The sequence below is a fragment of the Lepidochelys kempii genome, chromosome 10 (assembly GCF_965140285.1).
Source record: "Lepidochelys kempii isolate rLepKem1 chromosome 10, rLepKem1.hap1, whole genome shotgun sequence".
In the NCBI taxonomy this organism is placed as follows: Eukaryota; Metazoa; Chordata; order Testudines; family Cheloniidae; genus Lepidochelys; species Lepidochelys kempii.
In genome coordinates, this window is record NC_136389.1 from 79,308,680 (window position 1) to 79,334,017 (window position 25,338).

General features: G+C 43.8%; 1 protein-coding gene across 15 annotated transcripts in view; it reads right to left on the minus strand.

Annotated features, from left to right (window-relative positions):
• MEGF11 (multiple EGF like domains 11) overlaps nt 1–25,338 on the minus strand; it is a 382,208-nt gene that overhangs the window by 24,022 nt on the left and 332,848 nt on the right. For 8 of the 15 annotated variants that reach the window (XR_012154103.1, XR_012154102.1, XM_073304376.2 and 5 more), the window contains 4 exons: nt 24,489–24,617; nt 24,143–24,376; nt 14,700–14,818; nt 4,802–4,868 (listed from right to left, as the gene is read on the minus strand). Coding sequence is in view for 13 of the 15 variants with exons in the window: in XM_073304376.2 (XP_073160477.1) it covers nt 4,802–4,868; nt 14,700–14,818; nt 24,143–24,376; nt 24,489–24,617 (549 nt within the window). In the remaining 2 variants the exon portion in view is untranslated. Of the gene's footprint in view, nt 1–4,801; nt 4,869–14,699; nt 14,819–24,142; nt 24,377–24,488; nt 24,618–25,338 lie in introns of those variants that run through there. The other 7 variants (XM_073304382.2, XM_073304381.2, XM_073304378.2 and 4 more) reach the window with 3 other exon arrangements.

Consider the following 25,338-nt stretch of genomic DNA (forward strand, 5'->3'; position numbering starts at 1 on the left):
AAAGAGGATGGTTCTAGACTATTCTCAGTGGTAGAAGAGGATAGGACAAGGAGTAATGGTCTCATGTTGCAGTGGGGGAGGTTTAGGTTGGATATTAGGAAAAACTTTTTCACTAGGAGGGTGGTGAAACACTGGAATGCGTTACCTAGGGAGGTGGTAGAATCTCCTTCCTTAGAAGTTTTTAAGGTCAGGCTTGACCAAGCTCTGGCTGGGATGATTTAATTGGGGATTGGTCCTGCTTTGAGCAGGGGGTTGGACTAGATGACCTCCTGAGGTCCCTTCCAACCCTGATATTCTATGATTCTATGGAACCGCCCCCACAGCACTCACAGGCGGTGTGTCTGGGAGCCAGGGGAGTGGAGCAGGCTGGGGCCGGGTCACTCCACTTACCATGACAGTGAGTTCAGCGTCGGGCCTGGCTGCAATCTTCAGGGGAGTGGGGCTGGGACGGGGGCCTGGGAAAGAGCCGGAGCAGGGGCTGGAGCAGTACGGTGCCCCAAATTTCCTGGTGCCCTACATGGCTGCATGCTTTGTGTATGGGTAAGAACGGCCCTGCTGCTACATCAGGCTTTCATAACCCTTTTTTGATACTGGTGTTTACAACACTCCTCAAAATTCTCCTGCAGGGCCCCAGAGCTGCTGAGAGATGTGTGCTCTATTACTTTGTTAGCTGGAAAAGGAAGAAATGTGAAAATACATAATATTCCAGTTCTGGAGACCCTGAATTTAGGGAAAGTTTGGGTCTGGGTCCAAATCCACAGTATGCTACTGGCCTCTTCTATTACAGACCACACCAAAATCCTGGACTGAAGCATTCTCCCGAAGACCCTGACATTTGAGAAAATTTTGAACCACATTTGGATCTCAAACATTATGGCTCAGGCCTATCTCAAACAACTGAAGCATATCTGTATTTGTAATGGCTGCTTAGTTGTTGCAAACGTACCCCAAACCAGGTGCTCAGACACTGCATTTGGGGACATGGCAGACAGAATCAGCCATTCTTGTTTACAGCCTGTTCCAAGACTTGATTAAATTAGCAAAATGATGTGGTGGTTTTTTTTTAATGTATTGAGTGGTTTGAGACTTTGGACGTGTTTAGTATGTGCTCTGGAGGCTAAAATCTGTACACTTTACTGATATTTTTTTCTCCATGGTGCACACATAGTAGCCTGTTATTGTAGGGTGTCACCCACTCCAGAATAACATGACCCAGAATATTCTACAGCCAGACAAACAGGCAGTACATTCAGTAAATTCCTGGAATGGGAGGCAGGGAAGAGAAAAAACAAAGACAAGCCACTCCCTGAAGCTGACAGGACTAGGTTTCATGCAGGTAATGCAGGCAAGTAATAAACCCCAAATCAAAGTCTATGGCTCAAATACTGATCTCTCTGCAGCTCATCTATGACAATAAGTTGTGTACTGGGGTTTATCTGTCTGAAGTGTGCCTGTCACCATCAAGGTTCCTCCAATCCCTGTAAACAGATACGATTACCTCTGTGCACCAGCTCTGACCAACCAGTTTAGAATCCAGGAGGGAAATGAGCCAGTTATGATAAAGTCTGATGGAGATTTGACTGAGATCCAAGTAGCCCTTCCACATATTCCTAAACAACTGAACATGTGAATACTGTGGACTCAATTAAAAACCTGGTCCCTGCCAAAGCCTGCCATTCCTTCTCTAGTGAGTTCACTTTCCAGCAGGAATCAAAGGGATGAAAAATGACTACTCAGTAAAACAAGTAAAGAATATGCTGATGCAACTGGGTGAATCTGGTCCATTCTATGCTACTTAAAGCTCTTATTGCACTTTGATTCTGCTTCTTGGATCTACAAGTCTAAAAGGCATTAGCGTGCACTAAGGAAGTTGCAAGGATGCTGGGCCAAATTCCATACAACCCCATTGACAGCACTGCACATGGATGACTCACTTGTTCCTGAGCTGCTTTCCTTCTATTGGGTCCAAAACAGCTCCCATTAAACTCAACGGACAGACTCACATTGGGAGTTGGACTGAACCCTTAGTTATAAATGTAGAGAGTTTGTTAATGCAGTGGGTTGGTAATAGTCCGTGCCCATGTGCTCAACCATTCTTACACAGTTCCATTCCCATGTTCAGCCACCAATGGATAAGCTGTCACTAGTCCTTCCCACAGTGATCTCTCACCTCGATTTTCGTCATTACTGGACCATGATTAAAGGGCATGCATCTGAAAGATGGCACCATTCCTTTGCCCATTCCTCCCTGCCCCAATTACGATCAGTCCTTTAGATGGGAAACTTGAAACATGGCTCCCAGACAGCATTTCTCTCTCTCTTTTCCACTAAGAAAAAAAGGGAATGACCCATAACCAAGCACAGACAGATGTTGTAAACTGGCAATTGTGGGCAATCAAAAGGAAAGATGTTTCCCAAAGGTGTAAAAACACGTCCAGCCTGCTGGAACAATCTTAACTGTAGAAACCACAAATATCTAAGATTTACTGCATAGGTCCCCTTAGGATGATAGGGAGAAGGAGAAAAGGTTACCTAAGGTTCTGTTTTGTCATCTACACATGCAGTTACCTTTATTAGCTATGCGCCAGAATGGCGGGGGAATACTGCACAGGAAAAGCCTTCTAGCATGTCCAAAATGAACCCCCTAGGTCCTTCCAGAGATAAAGATATACACACACACACATACATATAAGTAGTTACTATGCCTGTGCAATAACCAGTTTCAAGGTCTCAGGTCCAAGCAAGAATGTAGAACTGGAAAATTCTTTCTGAATTCGTAGGGCTTAACATCTGCATATTTCGGAGTTAGTCTCCAAAGAGGGATTCTCAGATTTAATCTTATTTTCTGGAATTTGTGTTTATAATAGTTGCAATTTCTAAGCTGATTGTAGGAGCCTTGGGAGCTGATCCTTTGGTCTGGTAGGTCGGAAAAGCACCTCCCTCAGCACTATTGTCTCAGCAAGAGAAAACAAGTGAGATGGCTGACGAAGGAGCCAGAGAAGCAACGGAGGACGATAAGAGTTTCCCATCCGTGGTGGTTGATCTACCACTGAGAATCCATGGATTTGTCTTCCCCATTTCCACCTAACCTACACGCCTACTGTTTCTGGTGCTCTGCGGGGATACAATAAAGGAGCAACCCTCTGCCACCATCTTTTGCCCAGTGTATGGTTTTGGGATCAGGATCCAGCATTCAGCCCTATCGGGAGAAGTTCCATTGAAATGCTACTCCCTGGAAGGGCTGTGAAAAATATTTGCGACTCAGAATTCGAGGTTTTCACAGTTCAATGTGAATATGAGAAGATGGGCCGACTCTGAGAGGTTTATTGCTCAAAAGCAGCAGCATTTTCAAATGAGAATCTGCTCATTTTTCATGCAAAAGTGGCTGGGTTTTGGAGCAAAAACCTCAACATTTTGAAAATGGGGCTGGGGGATCATCAATTTCCATGCTGAAACTCAGAAAAAAATGCACATTTTTATGCGTCTATGTGAAACTGAACTTTTTCTGGAAAATTCTGATTAAAACAAGACATCTGGGCTACAAAGTGGAATGGAAAGAAACTGTATCTATTTTTCCTTGAGATCTAATCCGCTCATCATTATTGAATGTCACTCTTTTTGTATCCAAAGGCACCTAGAAATGCTTCTGCTAGAAAAAAAAACCACACAGGTGTGCAAACCAAGTCTGGTACACAGGAGGTGCAAGAGGCCACAAGCAAATGAAAATAGTGTTTGCAAGTAAAGGAGTGATAAAGTGGTAGAGGAAAAACTAAGATGAAGACAACGTTTGGGCAGAATTTATATGCCTTCCCCTCAATCTCCAAACACACATCAGGATAGCAGCAGCAGCTCTATGAATTATCATGCAGATGAGCACATCAATGGCTGGTGACGCAGAAAGCTTTGCACTGAAATCCTACAGATTTGTGATTTTCCTGAAGCAGGAATTGAAAATGACACTTGGTCTATGGGCATAGGCACTGCTATCCTCAGTGCCAATGACGCACTGTCTAACCAAGGAAATAACGACAAGCGTAAGGCTCACATTCATTCCTCTGCCTAGTGTGTTGTGAGATCTCACATAATTCTGCTTACCACTAGCCTTTCTGCACACTTTATTTTCAGCAAATGCGTTCTGCCATTGACGAGCTTCATTTCAGGTGCTCAGACAGGATAGCTTTTGAGCAATATACAAAACATGGCATTTTACCTTCTTGGAGGTACCAGCTGCTCAAACCGTGTCAGAACTCATGCTGGGGAATGGAAAGGAACACTGGGCCTGATTCACTGTTACAGTTGGGTTGCTTTGTACCACACTGGTGGTGCCAAGCAGATCTAAAACTGGCCAGTGGAGGATTAACTGGGATGTAGCAGCTCCTACCCCACCCCTCCTTTCCAGCTACAGGCTTCAAAGGGAATTTTGATGAGTAAGGCTTATAGGGTTCTCAACTTATTTACTAATTTATATCAGTTAAGCAGGAAAGAGGGTCAGAAATCTTAACCTGAATGAGTTTCACTGTTCTAAGTCAATTCCAAAAAGACATCCCATGCATGGAATAGATCAATGTGGTTCAACAGACCAAACCAGAAAGCCAGATCGTCCACTCAGGTTTCTGCAAGGTGTGGTTTGTGGTAAAGAAAACTACTGTCAAGTCTAAATCTTTCACCACTAGTAATTCTTTTAGCGAAATAAGGACAATGCCAATATTATTTTATTGTTAGTACCTTTATGGATGACTGAACTGGACTTGGAATTGCTCTAAATTCTACTTAAATCATTAAATTGTTTAAAATTACTGACCTAGTTCATTCAGATAGCTGTACGGTCTCCGGTCTGCAGTTTCTCTGTCGGGGACTTTGTTACTGAGCTGTTCAAAAAGCATGACAATGGGTTAACACTGAACCAAACAACCCTACCACTCAAGACCTTGACTCAACTATACCATAAACCAAAATGGTCGGTGACTATTACTTCTGCCTCATCAACTCAGTTCTTTATATATTTATAATTTGAAAGTTTTTAGCTACGATATGGGAAAAATCACAAAGGAAGGACACTTCACCAAGTAATGTACACAAACATGCTGGAAAAAAGCATGACTTCCTAGGGTAACCATTAATTATGAATCAAATGTTTGTGCAAATGGAGAGACACACTGGCAGCTTCAAAACAAATGATGAAGATGAATATAGCAAAAAAAACCCCTACATAAGCATGCAGGCATGAGCTGTTTGGAATAAGGGGGATTTAATTATGCATCGATATATTTAGTTAACAGATATAACAGGTACAAGATTTCTCACAATTCAAGGAAAATAACATCAAGAAGAACAAGGCATGAAGCCACAGGCAGATCTGCCAACACAATCAGAAGGGAGTCCAGGGCTTCCATCCATACACCACTGCTGGAAAGTTTTATCTTAGAGACTGGCATCTGGGTCATGCCATGTGCCAAGGCTGCACTAGCAGCTGGCTTCTGTGCTAGAGCAGATAGAGAAAGTTGAAAAGGAAAACAGCCCACGTTGCCAGCAACAGAAAACAGCAGCGTCCGGTGAAGGCTGCTATTGTATTAAGCACATTACCATATGCTCCTGAGTTTGCTGCCATTTCTAGAATGTATGTCAAGATAAGCCTAAACTGAGCCAGGCTGGCATTTAGTCACAAGCCTGGTCTAGGGGGCACTGCAGAGACACAGTGGCCCGGAAGCAGCACTGGAGAGATCGGTATCTATCTGAGGCATGACCTCCCTAGTACTGTTCTAGGGTGGGCACTTTGCATCAACCACTGAGCTGGTGCACAATGCTCCCCTTGTATGTTGACCTATGCAGATGGATTTTGGCTCCATTCCCACACTGGAAGGAGCAGAAGGAAAGAGTCCTTATGCACTCTGGTGGTCGTGCCGGGCTCACTCACATTCTGGGTCTCTATGCAGAGAGGTTAGCACTACTGAATTTATGGACCTTACATTTAGAGCCAAGGTGCCTATGGACAAACAGGAAGGACCTCTGATTTGCTGTAGTCACTACAGCTGGTTGGGAATTTTCCAATGAAACGTTTGGTCAGAAAATGACAATACACTGAAAACAAAATTATTTGTAGGAAAAGGGCCATTTTGAAGAAAAATGTTTTGAAATAGAGCCATTCCATTTCAACATTTTTAAATGAAAATTTTGGGGTGTTTCAAAATTTCAATTAATTTATACCAAAAAAAAAAAAAAAAAAAAAGCAAAGCTCAAAGTCAAAACAAAACATTTCAAACAACATGATTTGAAATTTCTCTTGGATTATTGTTTGCAAACATTTTCAAGATTTTGGTAGATCTGGGGCCAGGAAAATTTTCTGAAAGCTTGAAGACTCTCTTGGGAAGGAAAAAATGTTTCCTGCCCAGCTCTAACAGTTATCTAGTTACTGCGGACACCATGTTACAAAACACAACATTTATTTCCCATGCTCCGGTGTTTGACTTTAGCCCGGTGTTTCTGGCATTCCCGATAGTTAGAATGGAAACACTATGGTAAATTTCCAACTGCATGCAGTGAATCTGATATACAAGCGTCCACTTTTATTTCAAACTCAGAACAAAAGCTACCTCAGACTAAATTCTTCTATACGATATCTATTGGTGTGTACTGAACCATATGTAGTGTGCTTAAGGCTAACAGGTTACTCAAGAAATGCATATAAAGTGTCACTTTAATTGTACAATCTGAAATTCACTATTCCTAGTGTAGAACAAAACTTCCCATGGTGCTGGGTGAGTGCTCCTAGTGCCGTAGTGAGACTGGAACTGTGCAAAGCCCATTCATGCTGTGATTCTCATGTGTTCGTACCACCAGAATTTCACTTTGTTCTGGGTTTGAATGGATCTAAACCTCCGTGTGAATTCCACCTGAAACTGCCATGTTTCACCTGGCCCCAGCACAAAGATGTCCAAAGTCACAGTTCTAATGTGAAAGCATGAATTGGATTTGCCTGAAGGGCTCAGTGAACTTTCCTAAATCATGGCTGAGTTTGGAGTTAGTAACAACACATGGAATTGGACAAGATCCTTAGGGGCTTGTTATTAGCATTGCACGCAGCTCTGTATTGATGCTCTCTTCTAGGGAGTGCAAGGTGTGCATTTGTATTTTTACTGGTGAGACTTAGTTTCGTGCAATTAAATCTGTATGATTATGGTAGAGGCTGTGGGCACGGTAGGTTTAAAAAAGGCCAGGTACATGGGAATCACAAACCCTGGAGCCATTTAAACTTAGTGCAGCTCGTGGTAGAGGACAAACCCAATGCGCACTGCCCCAGTAGGAGCTCCAGGAAGCCAGGTGCCAACAGCAAGCACCATGCTCCCCAGAGCTCAGGGGAGGCATGGCCACTCTGCTACCTTTTGGAAATCTGCTGCCAGGCACTCCCTTCTGTGTCGGGCAGCTCAGCTAGCTGTTGTAGAGGTGGGGAGCATGGCAATTAGTTCATCCCATTTAAGTGCCTAGCCTTGTAGGGTCTTTGAACTTGGGTGGGTCCAAGTCCTGCAGCCAACACTCAGGGGCACAAGCTGGGGAGGCTCCTTATGCCATGTCCCTTTCCTCCTGCACCAGGGCAGGGTTGGACACTCTTGCTCTTAGGTTTTCCTGGAGTTTAGTTTAAGGGAAGACTTGTAATAACCATGGGCCAAATCATTCAGTTCTTACTCCCCCACACTCACTTCTAATTGTTTGGAGGAGTCCCATGTGTTTTACATATTGAGTACCCATGTGGATTGGTACACACACGGGGAACCCATAGAAGTGCAGGACTGGAAGGGACCTCAATAGGTCATCTAGTCCAGTCCCCTGCACTCAGTGAAGGGCTAAGTAATAACTAGACCATCCCTGACAGGTGTTTCTCTGACCTGTTCTTAAAACCTTCAGCAACAGAGATTCCACAACCTCCCTAGGCAATCTGTTAGAGTGCTAAACTACCCTGACAGTTAGGAATTTTTTCCTAATGTCCAACCTCAACGTCCCTTGCTGCAATTTAAGCCCATTGCTTCTTGTCCTATCCTCGGAGGTTAAGGAGAACAATTTTTCATCCTCCTCCTTGTAAAAACCTTTTATGTACATGAAAACTGTTAGCATGTCCCTCCTCAGTCTTTTCTTCTCCAGACTAAACAAACCCCATTTTTTAAAATCTTTCCTCATAGGTCTTGTTTTCTAGACCTTTAATCATTTTTGTGCTCTTCTCTGGACCTTCTCCAATTTATCCACATCTTTCCTGACAGGTGGTACCCAGAACTGGACATAATACTCCACTTGAGGCCTTATCAATATGGAGTAGATTGGAAGAATTATGTCTTGTATCTTGCTTACAACACTCCTGCTAATACATCCCAGAACGATGTTTACTTCTTTTGCAATAAGTTACACTGTTGTCTCATCTTTAGCTCATGATCCACTATAACCCCAGATTCCTTTCCACAGGGCTCCTTCCTAGGCAGTCATTTCCCATTTTGTATGCGTGCACTCAATGTATAAAATACAAGAGGCGATAGCTACATGTACCTATGTAAACCGACAGTACTGTGGTTCTCCAATTGCTTTCTGAAACAGTTTAGCTGTGCAAACCAGCCTTTGTTGGCTCAAGTATCCATTTGTGTACACAATACCCCACTTTATAACTCCAGATACGGGGATTCAGTGCAACATGTCTATTTCCATGACAGGTGTGATTACACCCATTAAACACACAGACAATTTGGACTAACGCTAGAACACTCAAGTTGAAGGAAAGGAATATCAAAATGGATTTTTTCCCTAATCTCTGTGAAAGATATGCTTTAGTTCTACCAAGACTATTAATCCAGGGTAGCCCTATGACCTGTGCAAGGCACAAGGTCAGACTAGATCATCACAATGATCTCTTCTGGCCCTAAAGCCTAACACTCTATTAATCCAACGTTAGATAGAACAGACAGAGCAACAGTAGCAATGTCTGTTGCTTTATTCTATTCCTTCAAATTTTCTGTCTTGCCTAGCCAGCAAAGCTAAAATCTGTTATCAGTCCATTAGTCATCTCCCCGCCAGCCTCTCAGCCTCTCTTCTCATTCCCTCATCCCCAAAAGATAGACAGAAGCAGAGACAAAGATGATAAACCTTCTGGTTGCATGTGACATTTCTAATCACAGTCATTCTGCCTGAGAACAGTGGCTGGTGATTGGACACGCTCGCACCTGGGCTGGCTCCTCTGTGTATCTGGACTGAACTAATAGACGAGATCGGAGTCATTCGGTTTTTATTCAGCATTTCCTTTTTCTCTCTTTAAACCAAGGAAAGCATTGACAGAGATGATCATATGCCATGTGCAGGGATGGCATAGTCATAAACGCAGACAAGTAGCAATCAGTCACTGAAAAGCAGGTAGCTTTGCAACTAGGCGTGGAAGGATTAGATTTGTATTGGTAAATGTCAGTTTCACTGTACACATGAACCGATAAAAAAATATTCCCCCAGATAATAATTGAAATGGAGCTAGGCAAAGTACGAAAAATGCTGCTCGAGGACTTATTAGAGTTTGATTTAAAGATATTTGCTTTGTTTATACAAATGAGTTATTCAGAGTAGCAGCCCTGTTAGTCTGTATTCACAAAAAGAAAAGGAGTACTTGTGGCACCTTAGAGACTAACCAATTTATTTGAACATAAGCTTTCGTGATCTACAGCTCACTTCATTGGAGCACCCATATTTTGACATGGGATGTTGACAAGTTGTGATTTTTCAGTGTTGTTGTAGCCATGTTGGTCCCAGGATATAAGAGAGATAAGATGAGTGAAATAGTATCTTTTATTAGACCAACTTCTGTTGGTGAGAGAGACGAGGTTTAGAGCTACACAGAGCTCTTCTTCAGGTCTGGGGGGGGGGGGGGGAAGGAAGGCAATGTGTTTCCAGGCACAAGCAAGAGATCCCCAGCTGCTTACCCTGGATTAGCCCTAAAGGGCATATACAGCTTGCTAATTATAGAAGCTTCTATTACCTTTTGAAACTTAAAATTGTAACTCATTTGTAAAAAGAAAAGGAGTACTTGTGGCACCTTAGAGACTAACCAATTTATTTGAGCATAAGCTTTCGTGAGCTACAGCTCACTTCATCGGATGCTCCAATGAAGTGAGCTGTAGATCACGAAAGCTTATGCTCAAATAAATTGGTTAGTCTCTAAGGTGCCACAAGTACTCCTTTTCTTTTTGTGAATACAGACTAACAGGGCTGCTACTCTGAATAACTCATTTGTATATCTATGTTTATCTGCTTTAACCTTGTAAACAACTCTCCTGTTTAAGGAATCTTTATATAGCTTATTATAGGGTTGGCTACAAGTGTTGTCTTTGGTGAGAGATCTAAGGTGCAATTGAACTGAGGCAAGTGACTGGTCCTTTGGGACTGGGAGTAACTGAATATTGATGTGGTTCTTGGTGTAAAGGACCATCTATCACAAAGGCAGGCTCAGCTGGGTGGCGAGATAGACTGGAGTGATTGACGTTTAGTGGCATTCACTGATAAAAATCTAATCCTTTCAAGATGATTTAAACTCAGCCCATTGAACAAAAACTGGACATGAAGAGCTTTGGACCAGAATTGATTTAAAAAAGAAAATAAAATAGTTGTGGGCCATTTCTGAGTTTTTACAATGCAGTAATTGTGTGAAGTCTGATTACAACTGTCTTTTTGTTCTACGTTAAGTTATTTTCTGCAAAGATGGAATATTCTTTTCATCTTCCGTGGAGAGCAACTGTTTTTGGAATTTTTTCCCTCTTATAGTAAATTTTCCCGATGAATAAAAATCCTAGCATATAAACTTATATAAGGCTGAAATCTAGTTCTTATCTGGGCAAAACTTCCATTGAGATCAATGAGAGTCTAGCCTGAGTATAAACATCACTAGGACTATCTGGCCAACCATTTGCAATCTGACACGGATGGAATTTTTGAAGAAGCTTAACGTTAGCTAAGTAGCTAACTCCCTTAGGCACTGATCCTGCACCACAGATGTCAATGGCAGTTTAGCCATTGATTTTAGCAGCAGCAGGATCAAGCCCTTAGGAGCCTTTCAGAGTCCCAGCCTAAGTCTCTGTATAAGTGTCCAAGGACCAAGTGAGCACAAGCCTCCTTGGTCCATATTTGCAACTTTCATTCCTTTCTTTGGTAAATTGAAGTCAAAACTACTTTAATGAGGTTTTTTTGCAAACAAGTTAATTTTAACTTGTGGGGTGTCCCAGCGACCTCTGTTTTGCAATTTCTAATTTCATGTGAAGCTTTTGGTGAAGTGTAGAAACTGCTTTAACAGCTGCAGAAAAATCAGGAGCCTATGGGATTGATGCTGCCGCGCTTAACAGCACTAGCTGTCCTTCTTCCCATGAATGGTTCCAGTGAACTCAATGGAGTCCTCCTTCCCATGAGTGGTTCCAGTGAACTCAATGGAGTCCTCCTTCCCATGAGTGGTTCCAGTGAACTCAATGGAGTCCTCCTTCCCATGAGTGGTTCCAGTGAACTCAATGGAGTCCTCCTTCCCATGAGTGGTTCCAGTGAACTCAATGGGAGGTTTGGGTCTTCAGCACATTTAAAGATCAGGGGAGGCAACTAAAAGGACCGACATGAAGAATGCAGATATGGAATTGAATGCCCAACTTTATTCATCCACGCTGGAAAGTTTTGACCCAGCAAATGTTATGGCCCAGTTGCAGGGAAGTCAATGGAGTTAATACCAGGGATAAATCTGATCCAAAAACAGCACAACCTGAATCATTATTCTGATTTGGTAAATACCAGCTATATGCTTGGTTCCATATAAGACCCAAAAATAAAGATAGTCCCTGACTGAAGGGCCTAACAACCCAAGAGACAGGTAGAGACAATACAAAGGGTGAAATTCTGACCACACTGAAGTCAACGGAAATATTGCTATTGATTTCAGTGGCAGCAGAATTTGACCCAAGTAACCCAAATAATTTGATTAGTAACCTCACTCTTATGGAAGGAAGATGCTAACTTAGTGTAACAGCGTGTCTGACGGTCACAACCTGTACAGAGGCGTAGAGCCCTTCTGTTGCCTCACCCTGGAGTCAGGAGCTAGGACGCTGCATATGGATGCAGAATTGTTCTGCTGACTCACACTGGCAACCAGACCAGGCTCTCTCTCTCTCTCACTGAACTCAAGCTTCTAGCTTCAGGGCTACTTTTACAATCTGCAAGGCCCAAGCAACTGTCAAGTCCCAAGCTGCAAAAGGGGAAATCAGGACATAAGATGCCTCCCCCTCTGCTGCTGGAGAAGGATGGGGGTCTGGCAATATTTCTTCTCTTTCTAGTTTCACTGTCAGAAAAGAAAAAACAGGCTTGTCACTCAGACTGAAGTCTGGCATGAAAGGTGAGACCCTCCCACAAGAGAGGAGTCACTAATGGCTCCTCATTTTGCTTCTGCTTAAAGCCATCCCCACCTACATTGTTTCCCGGTCAATCTGGCCAATATCCTGACCTCCCTTACATTCAGTGAAACTGACTCTCTGTTGTTGCAGGCTACACTGAGCAGGGGGGAACACAGAACAGGAACTGGGGGAGGAGAGAAAACAGGCAAGAGGGTGGAAGACGGAGAAAATGCAGGGGGGATGAGACAGGACGCAGGTAAAGGGATGGCGGGGGGAAATGGAAAGGTTAATAAAAGGAGGGGACAGCAGGGAGCAGGAGAGGGAGGGAAAAATAAGAGACTGCTAGTGGGAGGAAAGGAGAGATGGGGAGAGAGTGACATCACTAGAGAGAAAAAGAGTTCCCAATCTGGACCAAGGTTTGTCCTCTCCTCTTACCCCTCCACCCAGGTTGTCCCCCTGCCCTCTAATATGGGAATCTTAGAACAGCTCCAGCTCAGTGCCTCAAAGGCCTGCTGCCTCTTATCGAGTACACGGATGCTTATAAATCCAACTTTCTCTGGTCTAGGCACACTCAACACCCCACGGAATTCCTGTCATTTTCTTCTCGCACTTTTTTGTGCTCTGTCCCTGGGACCGTTGTGCCCCAGCCCGCACTGTAAATGGACATGTACTCCAAGTACAAAGTGTACACATTTCACTGCAGAGAGCGCGGATGGCATCAGGCAAACGGTTTAGGAAACGAAAATCATTAAGGTGGCCGTTAGGGGATTTATACGCTCTTTTGTCTTACTTGTCTAGAAAACTGTATAGAGAAGCAGCACATTAGAGGCCAGCCTATCTAATACAATGCTGTAGCACATTCTCATGAATAAGAAAGACTGTGGGGAACCTAGAAGAAAAGCTAGGCCATATATTTTCATAAGTACACTACGAAAAATATAAAATCCATTGTTTTTCCATTTAAAACACCGTGACAACCTTTTAATTGAATGATTGACAGAGGGCAGTAAAGGAAAGGGAATGGCTTCCAGTCTGGTCTAAAACGTTCTCTGGGTTTTATGCCCTTCCAGCAGCTCAATATTTTAAGAGGTGAGGTGACAAACTGACACTCTTGGCTGGGAAACCAAGCTAGGTGCTTGCTTTGACCTTTGCAGAATTCATTGCAATTATTTCAGAAGAATTAGCTGTGAAGGCTCACGCTGGTGGAGATGAACCTCAGTTTTCACAACTATTAGCATTTGCAGTTTCAATCTGGGGAGCAAAAGCGTAAAATGTGGAGGGGGGCATCTACATGCAAAAAATAACGCATTAACAACAAAAATCAATCAATCAATCTATTGAAAAGGCAATTCCATTATTTACATATCTGCTTTAACTTTTCTCAGCGACATCTGTGGAGCCAAATTTTCTACTATATTGGAATGAGATTTTCTTTTAGTATTCAGGAGGGAGGATGCATGGAAGCATTTTGCATATCCTTTACAGTAGTATTACTCTTTTTTTCTTAATATTGCCCTGGTGGCTTTCTGGTTAGAAGAGCTACATTTGGCTCAGAATGATGGAGACCATCACTTTTTGAGCAGACAACCCCAGTTAAATCAATTACAACTTTTCCCTAAAATAATCGCTTGCTTGGTGTGGCCCCACAGGAAGAGTTATTCTCACCACTGAACAGCGTCTAAATGTCATGCCAAGGTGTCACATTCTGAACCCTTTAATCACAATGAGTAGTACCGTAGACTGCGAGTAAGTCCAACTGAAGTCCATGGGAATGCGCTGAGTAAGATACTGCACAATGTAAGGGTATTATACTCAACCTGAAAGAACCCCTACTGAGCAGCAGTAAGTACTGCTGCTGGTCCCTTAGCACAATGTCCACCAAGGGGCTAGATAACTTCTTGCAACTTTCCTTGAAGTCTGGGTATTCTGCACAGGGATTGATCAGTTAAACAACTAACAGTGAAGTAATACGGATTATTGAATTTATGGCTTGTTCATTTATTTTTGATTTATTAAAAAGTGGAGATTTAAATTTAAATAAATGCCAGGACAGCAATTCGATGGTTTTTCCATGACGTAAACTCAGATTGCTAAAACGTTGAGCTCCATTGTCCCCTTGTTGCTGAGGCTCCAATTACCATGCACAGAGATCATGCAGATACACATATGGGACAGCAGACCTTTTTTGTGTAACTTAGGCTGAAGCATTAGGATGCTTCGTTATTAGAATGTTTAAAATCAGCAGTCAAAAGGCATTACTGTGGTATATTTCCTTGAAGTGATAAGAACATTGCTACAGTGGGGTGTGATAATATCTACCTTACTGGAGCTGTTTCCATCCAGATTATTGGTAAAGAAGCGTGAAGTCACACCACATGACAGAGTACGGTAGCTTGGATTGGAAAAACAATGTACACTGCTGCTACCTTGAGATACATCTGGGAAGAAAACAAGTCATCACAAAATACTTTGGAAGCCAAAAAGATACTTTGGAAGTCGCAAATGGGTAATACACTTTAGGGAAGATCAGGTCCCAGAAACTGATAAGCATACACTAGTAGATATATCATACATTTCCAGATCAGTTAAATTATCTTGTATTGACTTAAGGATGGTGTGGAGCTCTTTACTATTAACATACAAACGATTACAAATCAGCCACAAAAGCAAAATATTTAAGCAACATGTAGTTTTATCTTTTTGAAGATGATCAATTAAAAAAAAACTATTTTCTGGTAGACAAAGTGCATTATATTTTAAAGATGAAATGCAAAACTTGGAGAATGGCAAGTCTATCACACACTTTCTTCTATAGATTAAACCATCTAACAGTCAGTTTACAAAAATAGTATTTATGAAACATTTAATTACAACCTTTTATTACAATGAGTGTATAATATTAGAAAGAAAGGTCCTGTAAATGTCTGTACCAAAGGGTTAAACATATTTTCTATAGCTGTCTTTGATCAAAAGCTTAAAGGAAGGAGTTCTATACCACTGAAATGCAAACCTCAGTAATTGTATTGGTGAGTTAAAGGCACATTTCTGTATTTCTTTTGTTAATTAAGAACACACTTATTCATTGTACAAAATATTTTACCAAGAGTAGCATGGTATTGATATTGGCAATTCTCCTGTAAACACCAATCCAGATTTTTTTTTTCAGTTTAACAATAAATTGTTGAAATGTGTCTTTGAATAGCAAAGGAAAGGATGATAGGTTAGAAAGGTTAAAAAAGAAACAGCACAAGAGGCCAAGACCTGTAAAGAGCAAACAGATTAGTTTTATACAACACATGTGCGTATTCATGTGAACATGTACTTTGCTCTGCTGACATCTTGTGGAGATCTAGTTTGCAAAGTATTCAGTTGTTAAGTAAACGTTTTCATCTGTACTGTGCACAGAACAGAAGTGCTAGGGCAGAATATGGAGTAAAGAGGCCACACATGAACCTACACCTTTGACCAGGCAGACTTGTTGCTGGATCACCCAGAGCAATTTAGTGAAGAGTTGATGGCAGCAAATATACTTTGCCTGCAATACAGAGCTGAATTCTTACATTAACTGTGATACAAACTTTCAGTTTCAGGTATTTTTGTGACCCTACTGCCAACAAAGTACATCACACCAGAGTACTGTGATTCCAGGCCTGAAGGATTAAAGTTGGTGTACTGTATTCTGGTCACCTCTTACATAGTGTTTTGTTTGCAGGTTTCTGTATTTAACCTCCTTCAGCTAGGATTTGTGCATCTGTCTTTAACCATAGCATCCCAATAACTAAACTCTTTTCCCTAAGTACTCAGCTACGACAGTGCGAGGGGCTTGATAAGTATCTAAATATGTAGACAGACAGATCCAGAGTGAATATACAGTATGGACAATGCTGCGCATTGCAGGGGACAGGGAGACTAGCTGGCCTGCCAGGACCTTACCATCCTTAGGACTAGAATTCTGTGACATTTACCATCAAATTTAACAGACATGGCCACCACTGTGCAACTGCAAACGAGAACTGCAACTAGAACATAAACGTGGTAGCCGTTATGTGCTCATCAGAAATACAGGAGTTCACACACAGCCTTGAAACTGCTTTATTGAGAGACTGAATGTTCCCCAGGATATCTGGGTTCCCCCTCTCTTCTAAAACACAGAGGATCTTTAGCTTTCACCAAGACAGCCTCTACAAAAGATCAGACGGGGCAGTACCCCTGAGAGCATAACCTCCTGGCCTGGAAGTGAATACATCCAGCTGAGTCATATTGACATGTAACCTCACTGGGACAACAGGAAGACACAAGGATCTGCTCAAGCATGTCCCCTGGTGAAATCAGGCCAAAGAATTCCAAGTGAGGCAGTGGCAGCCAGGCACAGAATCTGGTAACAAAAGAGGGAATTTGGAAGCAATGAAATAATTAAAAAACAAACCACACACCAGTGTATTGTTTTCTTCCATTGCTTGGCCATGATCCTGTGACAGGATCTGCAGCAGCAGACTCCTACACCTATGCAGAGACTCACGGGAGCACATGGACTCGGGCTATTTAATTCGTTTGAGTTCGGGCTGGAGCCCTGGCTCTAGGACCCTGCGAGGTGGGAAGAGCCCAGAGCTCGGGCTCCAGCATGGGCCCAAACCTCTACGTTGCAATTAAACGAGCCCTTTGCCTGAGCCCAAGCCCCAGGAGCCCGAGTCAGCTTGCACAGGCCAGCCACAGGCTTTTTAACTGTAGTGTAGACAGACCCTCACACACAGTAAAAATAATATGTGACCCCCTGTTATAGCTCTAGTTCTGTGATATGTGGTTTAAAATACTCTGCTGGGAGTGAGCGTATAGTTCTCATCTTTGGGCGTATGTTCTTGCTTTCAAGCTTCGGGGAGAACTTCTGCTTTCAGATCTGTGTGATGCAGCTTAGATCCAATATTTTGCTCCCCCTGCCTGAGATGGCTCTCTCTCCCATCGTTAGCCAGGCAGATCTGAGACCAGAGAGTCTATTTTACTGCCACATTCTTTGTCCACTGATGCAAAATAGTCTAAGGGTTGCCCATGGGGCCCTCTGTTTTTATAACCTCTACTACACAGGAGCATGGATTTTTGGCCTCAATCATGTTTGAAAGTCAAAGCTCTAACACCATCTTTCAGAACTAATATAATGTGTGACATTGGACAGGAATTTCATTGTTTACTGTACATCTCTGGGAGCCAGCGAGCCAAAAGGGTGCAGACACAGACTCCGGTCACAGGAGCAGCCCTAGGCCAGAAAAGGAAACTAGTGAAATAATGGTCTTGGCATCACACTTTGTGCACAGCACAGAGGATAACCATGTTGTGGAGCTGACCCACTTAGGGCTTGATTATGCAGTCCTTATTCAGCCAAATTCCCACTAAAGTAATAGAATATCAGGGTTGGAAGGGACCTTAGGAGGTCATCTAGTCCAACCCCCTGCTCAAAGCAAGACCAATCCCCAAATAAATCATCCAGTCCCTGGGCACTGAAGCTTCATACTTCCTAGACAGTGGCAGCGTGGCTAGGGCTAGGTAAGAAGCTGCTCCATACAGGTGAGGAGGACGAGAGAGTCACTGTAGGTACCTGGGAGTGGGTGGAAATGCCCTTATCCTACTGGGCCCTCAATTCAGGTACAGAATTCCAGTGTCAGCCTGAGGTATCTGTGACATGAGTGGTGGCACTGGAGAACCTCAAGGTTCGCTGTTCCCTTCCCATCATACACACCCCAACCCTCCAACCAGCCTGCCAGCCTTCCCTATCTGTGCTCCTGTCTGATGCCCTAGGCCCCCTATTTTCTTCTCTTTGCTCCACCTCCTGGCTTTCTGGGCTATAGAAGGAGTAGGCAGCAGAGGCTGCTGAGCATCCCAAACAGGTGAGGGAAGGGGTCAACGTTCAGGGAGTTACAGACAGGCAGAAGATAGCTGGGGGAGGAGTTGAGGGGCCCAGTAGTAACTGGGCAGGGAGTTGCATGGAGTCCCCATGTGTTACTTCACATCAGGCCCTACGAAAATGAAGGCCAACTCTGCAGAACTATTCCTGACACCAACAGGAGATTTGCACAAAGAGAGCGGATAGAACAGGTCAGACACCATGGTAGATCTTCCTACCAGCACGGGGAGATGGGGGGTGGGTGCGGGGGAGCACTGTTCTTGTGACCCTAGCGAAAAGGATTGGCTGACCCTGCTCAGTTACAGGTTCCTGCGCAATAACAATTCTACTGTCAAAAAATCATATAAGGAAAAATTCAAACACACCCAAATCCAGACCCAAACCTAAAAACCCCCAGCTCTAGCTTCCCCCAGACAGGATGAGGTGGACTTGGAAGAACTAAAGTAATTATGATCCAGTGTCTCTCTAGGGAAGCCTAGACAATGACACCGAGCCCCAGTATCTGCTACTTGGAACAACAAAGAGCTGGCAGGTCAACCTGTAACTGGACCACCCTGGAAGAGGGCACGACTGTACCATGTAAAAGGATTTATTTTCTATCTTTGCAGCAGGTCCTGACGGTGTCCCAGATGCTGCAGCATGTGGAAGATGTAGAGCCCATATATTTGTGCAGCACCCTGGAAGTCACCCATCCCGATGACCCTTTCCCTCTGCATGTGTAGCTACTCAAGAGCTAGGCCACCAGGTACAAGTGACAAGGTTATAATGAGTCCTGGGATGGAAAGTTACAAGTCGGGGGGGATGGAGAATGTGGTCTAAAGAGATTCAGCAGCCTGAGAGAGCAAGGCCTCCTGGGCTAGTCCTGGGCTGCCACAATCTTAACGGCTCTGTCTGTGTGGCATGGCAGAGGAGTGGTCTGTTAGGTGTTCCTTGCAGGGGTGAGAGAGGCAGTGTCCACTCCCAGCACTAGCAGATCTTTTGACTTGATGAAGAACGTCCGACTGGGAGGCCATCAGGTTTAACTGAGTTCTCCGTTTGCAGCAAATCAAAGAGGAAAGGGAACCGGTGCAATTCTCACTCCCCTGTCTGGCTGGACCAGCTCTGCCCAGCAATTCAAAACTACAGCAATATTCCTCCATTTTCCAATGTGCCTCTTGCACATACTGGGTGCCATTCATTATAAAACCAAACATATATATTAAATTGATGAAGCCTTGTAAAGAAATTAAAACCGACCTGAAAGAAAATGACCAGCCGAGAGGATCAGAATGTTCCTCTCCACTTAGGCGAGGGTTGGCTGGCTTTGACTTCATTCCTATTGACCATCAGCACTTGTCTTATCGGGGGTTCACAGCTTGGCTCTTCCAATTCTGTTGAAGTGGCAAATTGCATGCCAAACTGTGCTGGTCTCTGGCCTGATGGTCAGGGGAGCCCTCTTTGGCAACTGTCCCACACTACATTTTACACAAATAGGCAGCTCAGTCAGAGAGATGTGTCCATTGTGACTAAAATCCAACAAGAGAGGTAGGGAGAGGGGATCTGAGGACTATTGCTGGAGGATTTTATCTTGTAGCTACCAGGTGAGGAGGGTTAGGTGGACCAGATAAGAGCTCAGACTGAGCAGATGAGAAGCCAAAGTCTGAGATGCTGCATATCATCCTGTCTCATCTTTGGGGGTTACACTAGATGACCCTTGTGGTCCCTTCTAACCCCATGATTCTAGGATAGCAAAGCATGCACATGCCATCAGAACCGAAGTCTTGATGCCTTTGTAGAACCCAGCAACTGAACACATCCAAGCTGTGAGTGAGTCTGACCAGCTCAGACTTTTTTGGACACAGACAGGCCTCCTTCCATGTCCTTCATAGTCAGTTCTGTCTACAAACTGGCAGCAATTCACACCCAAAAGAATTCCTTTCACCCAGGGCATGATTTCTCCATGTAGCCATGGTGGCTAGCGCAAGTCTAACACAGCTATGAGTAGCAGGACTCCGAGGGCAATGCAGGACTGGTGAAAATACATGTGCTACATCTATCTCCCCCAGTTCCTGAAGCCTCTGGTTCATCTCAAGAGCAGGAGCTCCAGCCACGCGGCCATTTAAGGGACAAACCACAGCTAGAGGGCTAATGCTTATAGGGAGCTCCCTACAGAGGGCAGGATACAATCTCCCAGCAGAGAATTCACCACGGAACATCCTACTCTATATTAGTGAAGGAAGAATCAAGAGGGGGAAAAGGTCACTAAAGACAAGGTAAATTTCTCCAAAACCTAGCCAAGCCATCAAGAAGAGCTTCCTCCAACTACGGGAGATAAAGAAAACAAATGAACAGGGCTGCCCTGCTACTATTAAAGCTGACTTTACACCATAACAAGAGCTCGTTTTTTCTCTCCCCCATCTTCATCAGCTGGTAAGAGGATGGCAGGCAGGGGCTGCGGAGAAGGTGGTGACACCAACTGGGAGGGGGCATATCTTCCCTCCCAAAACAGAAGATGCCACTGTCAGATAAAATCCCACAATTAACACAGTCATCCCATTCCTCACTTTCATAGAATCACAGAATCATAGAGTATCAGGGTTGGAAGGGACCTCAGGAGGTCATCTAGTCCAACCCCCTGCTCAAAGCAGGACCAATCCCCAATTAAATCATCCCAGCCAGGGCTTTGTCAAGCCTGACCTTAAAAACTTCTAAGGAAGGAGATTCTACCACCTCCCTAGGTAACGCATTCCAGTGTTTCACCACCCTCCTAGTGAAAAAGTTTTTCCTAATATCCAACCTAAACCTCCCCCACTGCAACTTGAGACCATTACTCCTTGTCCTGTCCTCTTCTACCACTGAGAATAGTCTAGAACCATCCTCTCTGGAACCACCTCTCAGGTAGTTGAAAGCAGCTATCAAATCCCCCCTCATTCTTCTCTTCTGCAGACTAAACAATCCCAGTTCCCTCAGCCTCTCCTCATAAGTCATGTGTTCCAGACCCCTAATCATTTTTGTTGCCCTTCGCTGGACTCTCTCCAATTTCTCCACATCATTCTTGTAGTGTGGGGCCCAAAACTGGACACAGTACTCCAGATGAGGCCTCACCAATGTCGAATAGAGGAGAACGATCACATCCCTCAATCTGCTGGCTATGCCCCTACTTATACAACCCAAAATGTCATTGGCTTTCTTGGCAACAAGGGCACACTGCTGACTCATATCCAGCTTCTCGTCCACTGTAACCCCTAGGTCCTTTTCCGCAGAACTGCTGCCTAGCCATTCGGTCACTAGTCTGTAACGGTGCATTGGGTTCTTCCGTCCTAAGTGCAGGACCCTGCACTTATCCTTGTTGAACCTCATCAGATTTCTTTTGGCCCAATCCTCCAATTTGTCTAGGTCCCTCTGTATCCTATCCCTACCCTCCAGCATATCTACCACTCCTCCCAGTTTAGTATCATCCGCAAATTTGCTGAGAGTGCAATCCACACCATCCTCCAGATAATTTATGAAGATATTGAACAAAACCGGCCCAAGGACCGACCCTTGGGGCACTCCACTTGATACCAGCTGCCAAATAAACATGGAGCCATTGATCACTACCCATTGAGCCCGACAATCTAGCCAACTTTCAACCCACCTTATAGTGCATTCATCCAGCCCATACTTCTTTAACTTGCTGACAAGAATACTGTGGGAGACCGTGTCAAAAGCTTTGCTAAAGACAAGAAACAATACATCCACTGCTTTCCCTTCATCCACAAAACCGGTAATCTCATCATAGAAGGCGATTAGATTAGTCAGGCATGACCTTCCCTTGGTGAATCCATGCTGACTGTTCCTGATCACTTTCCTCTCGTGTAAGTGCTTCAGGATTGATTCCTTGAGGACCTGCTCCATGATTTTTCCGGGGACTGAGGTGAGGCTGACTGGCCTGTAGTTCCCAGGATCCTCCTTCTTCCCTTTTTTAAAGATGGGCACTACATTAGCCTTTTTCCAGTCATCTGGGACTTCCCCCGTTCACCACGAGTTTTCAAAGATAATGGCCAATGGCTCTGCAATCACATCCGCCAATTCCTTTAGCACTCTCGGATGCAACGCGTCCGGCCCCATAGACTTGTGCACGTCCAGCTTTTCTAAATAGTCCCTAACCACCTCTTTCTCCACAGAGGGCTGGCCACCTACTCCCCATGCTGTGATGCCCAGCGCAGCAGTCTGGGAGCTGACCTTGTTCGTGAAGACAGAGGCAAAAAAAGCATTGAGTACATTAGCTTTTTCCACATCCTCTGTCACTAGGTTGCCTCCCTCATTCAGTAAGGGGCCCACACTTTCCTTGGCTTTCTTCTTGTTGCCAACATATCTGAAGAAACCCTTCTTGTTACTCTTAACATCTCTTGCTAGCTGCAACTCCAGGTGTGATTTGGCCTTCCTGATTTCATTCCTACATGCCCGACCAATAATATTATACTCTTCCCTGGTCAGTTGTCCTATCTTCCACTTCTTGTAAGCTTCTTTTTTATGTTTAAGATCTGCAAGGATTTCACCGTTAAGCCAAGCTGGTCGCCTGCCATATTTACTATTCTTTTGACTCATCAGGATGGTTTGTCCCTGTAACCTCAATAGGGATTCCTTGAAATACAGCCAGCTCTCCTGGACTCCTTTCCCCTTCATGTTAGTCCCCCAGGGGATCCTACCCATCAGTTCCCTGAGGGAGTCAAAGTCTGCTTTCCTGAAGTCCAGGGTCAGTATTCTGCTGCTTACCTTTCTTCCCTGTGTCAGGATCCTGAACTCAACCAACTCATGGTCACTGCCTCCCAGATTCCATCCACTTTTGCTTCCCCCTCTAATTCTTCCCGGTTTGTGAGCAGCAGGTCAAGAAAAGCTCCCCCCCAGTTGGTTCCTCTAGCACTTGCACCATGAAATTGTCCCCTACATTATCCAAAAACTTCCTGGATTGTCTATGCACCGTTGTAGTGCTCTCCCAGCAGATATCAGGAAGATTAAAGTCGCCCATGGCGTGCGATCTAGTAGCTTCTGCGAGTTGCCGGTAGAAAGCCTCATCCACCTCATCCCCCTGGTCCGGTGGTCTATAGCAGACTCCCACCACTACATCACTCTTGTTGCTCACACTTCTAAACTTAATCCAGAGACACTCAGGTTTTTCTGCAGTTTCGTACCGGAGCTCTGAGCAGTCATACTGCTCCCTTACATACAGTGCTACTCCCCCACCTTTTCTGCCCGGCCTGTTCTTCCTGAACAGTTTATAACCATCCATGACAGTGCTCCAGTCATGTGAGTTATCCCACCAAGTCTCTGTTATTCCAATCACGTCATAATTCCTTGCCTTCACCAGGACATCCACTTCTCCCTGCTTGTTTCCAAGGCTTTGTGCATTTGTATATAGGCACTTGAGATAACCTGCTGATCGCCCCTCCCTCTCAGTATGAGGTAGGAGCCCTCCCCTCCCAGACATTCCTGCCTGTGCTTCCTCCCGGTATCCCGCTTTCCCACTTACCTCAGGGCTTTGGTCTCCTTTAATAACCTGGATCCTGCAGCTCCTCGCAGGGGAAACTCCTATTGACTTCAGTGGGGAATGCAGTCCACGTAAGGGCTGCCGGACTGGGCCCTATATATTAAACACTGCACACATCATGCCATGGTACCAGGCAGTATACTGTAGTTATTTTTTCATATGCTAGCTAGTTGATATCAAGCTGTGTGTTGGGCATGCCCCCCAATCCCTTAGTGAGTGTAAAAGCTCACAGCATTTGGAGGAAGAGAATAGGTACAATTATTCCTGAAGCAAAGCACTGCACATTGTACACAACGAACTCATTTTTTCCAAGAGAGAGTAATGTGAATCCCCATTTGATTATCATAAAAAGACCCTTACCAGAAAGTGAGTAATCGGTATTAGTCATCCTCATGGCTGGAGTGTAAGATACACTTGGCATGTCATGCCCCTTCTCCTTCTGTTTCCGTCGATACCACACAAATAGTGCCAGCAAAACCATAATAATTAGAAGTAGAATAATAATTCCAGTGATTGCTCCCACTGAGTGCCTCTCTGATCCGAGAGCGGGGCTAATTTTAGTATAGGGATTTAATTCTTCCATCATAAGAGCCGCTGTTAAAAATAATTCATAACACACTGTAAATTGACTAGCACAAGTCATATTTCAAGGTTTATTTTTTAAGAAAGTACTTTTTTTTTTAAAGCACACAGAATTTCACCATACCTTGATCGCACCTGATTCCTTTGAAGCCTGGACTACAGTAACATGTACCAGTGACATGGTCACATGTAGCATTATTCATGCATTCGCATAGCTGTTTGCAACCATACCCAAATGATCCAGGTGGACACTCTGTAAATTCAAATACAAGGATTGGAGAGAACCTTATTACTTTCATCAAGAAAGGGGGAAATCCAAGCTTGACATCATTGGGGCCAGGATTTCACCCACAGCGTTCAGATTAATATTTTTTAATCCAGGAGGTTTTATTTATTTATTTCTTTTATATCTTTATTATATATATATATATATTATATATTATTATTTATTATATATATCTATATTTATATCTTTATTTATTGTTCACTTGTACAACGCTGCCTGTCTTATCCACCCATTGTCTCTTGTCTTATATTTAGGATTGTAAGCTCTTTGGGTAGGGTCTGTCTTTTTGTTCTGTGTTTGTACACTGCCCAGCACACTGGGGTCCTGGTGCATGACTAGGACTCCTAGGGGCTATGGTAACACAAACAAATAACAACAACAATAGCCTGGTGTGCTAGTCAGTGGGTTTTAATTCTCCTTCTGGAATAGTCTGATAGGACTTTAAGGAAAAGAAATCGATAGGGTTCTACAGAAATGAAAAAATCTCCCTAACAGTTGCATTAAATGCCCACAGAATTTAATAGAGAATGAGGTCCATTCTACAGAATTTCAGAAGATGTTTAAAAACTCTAGACAGAGGTTATCATTCGCCATTAAATTCTGTAGAACTTTTCCAGAAGAGTTGCAAATGTGATTTTTAATGTATATTTATAAGAACCCAATAGATTTTTTACTAAAACACCACATA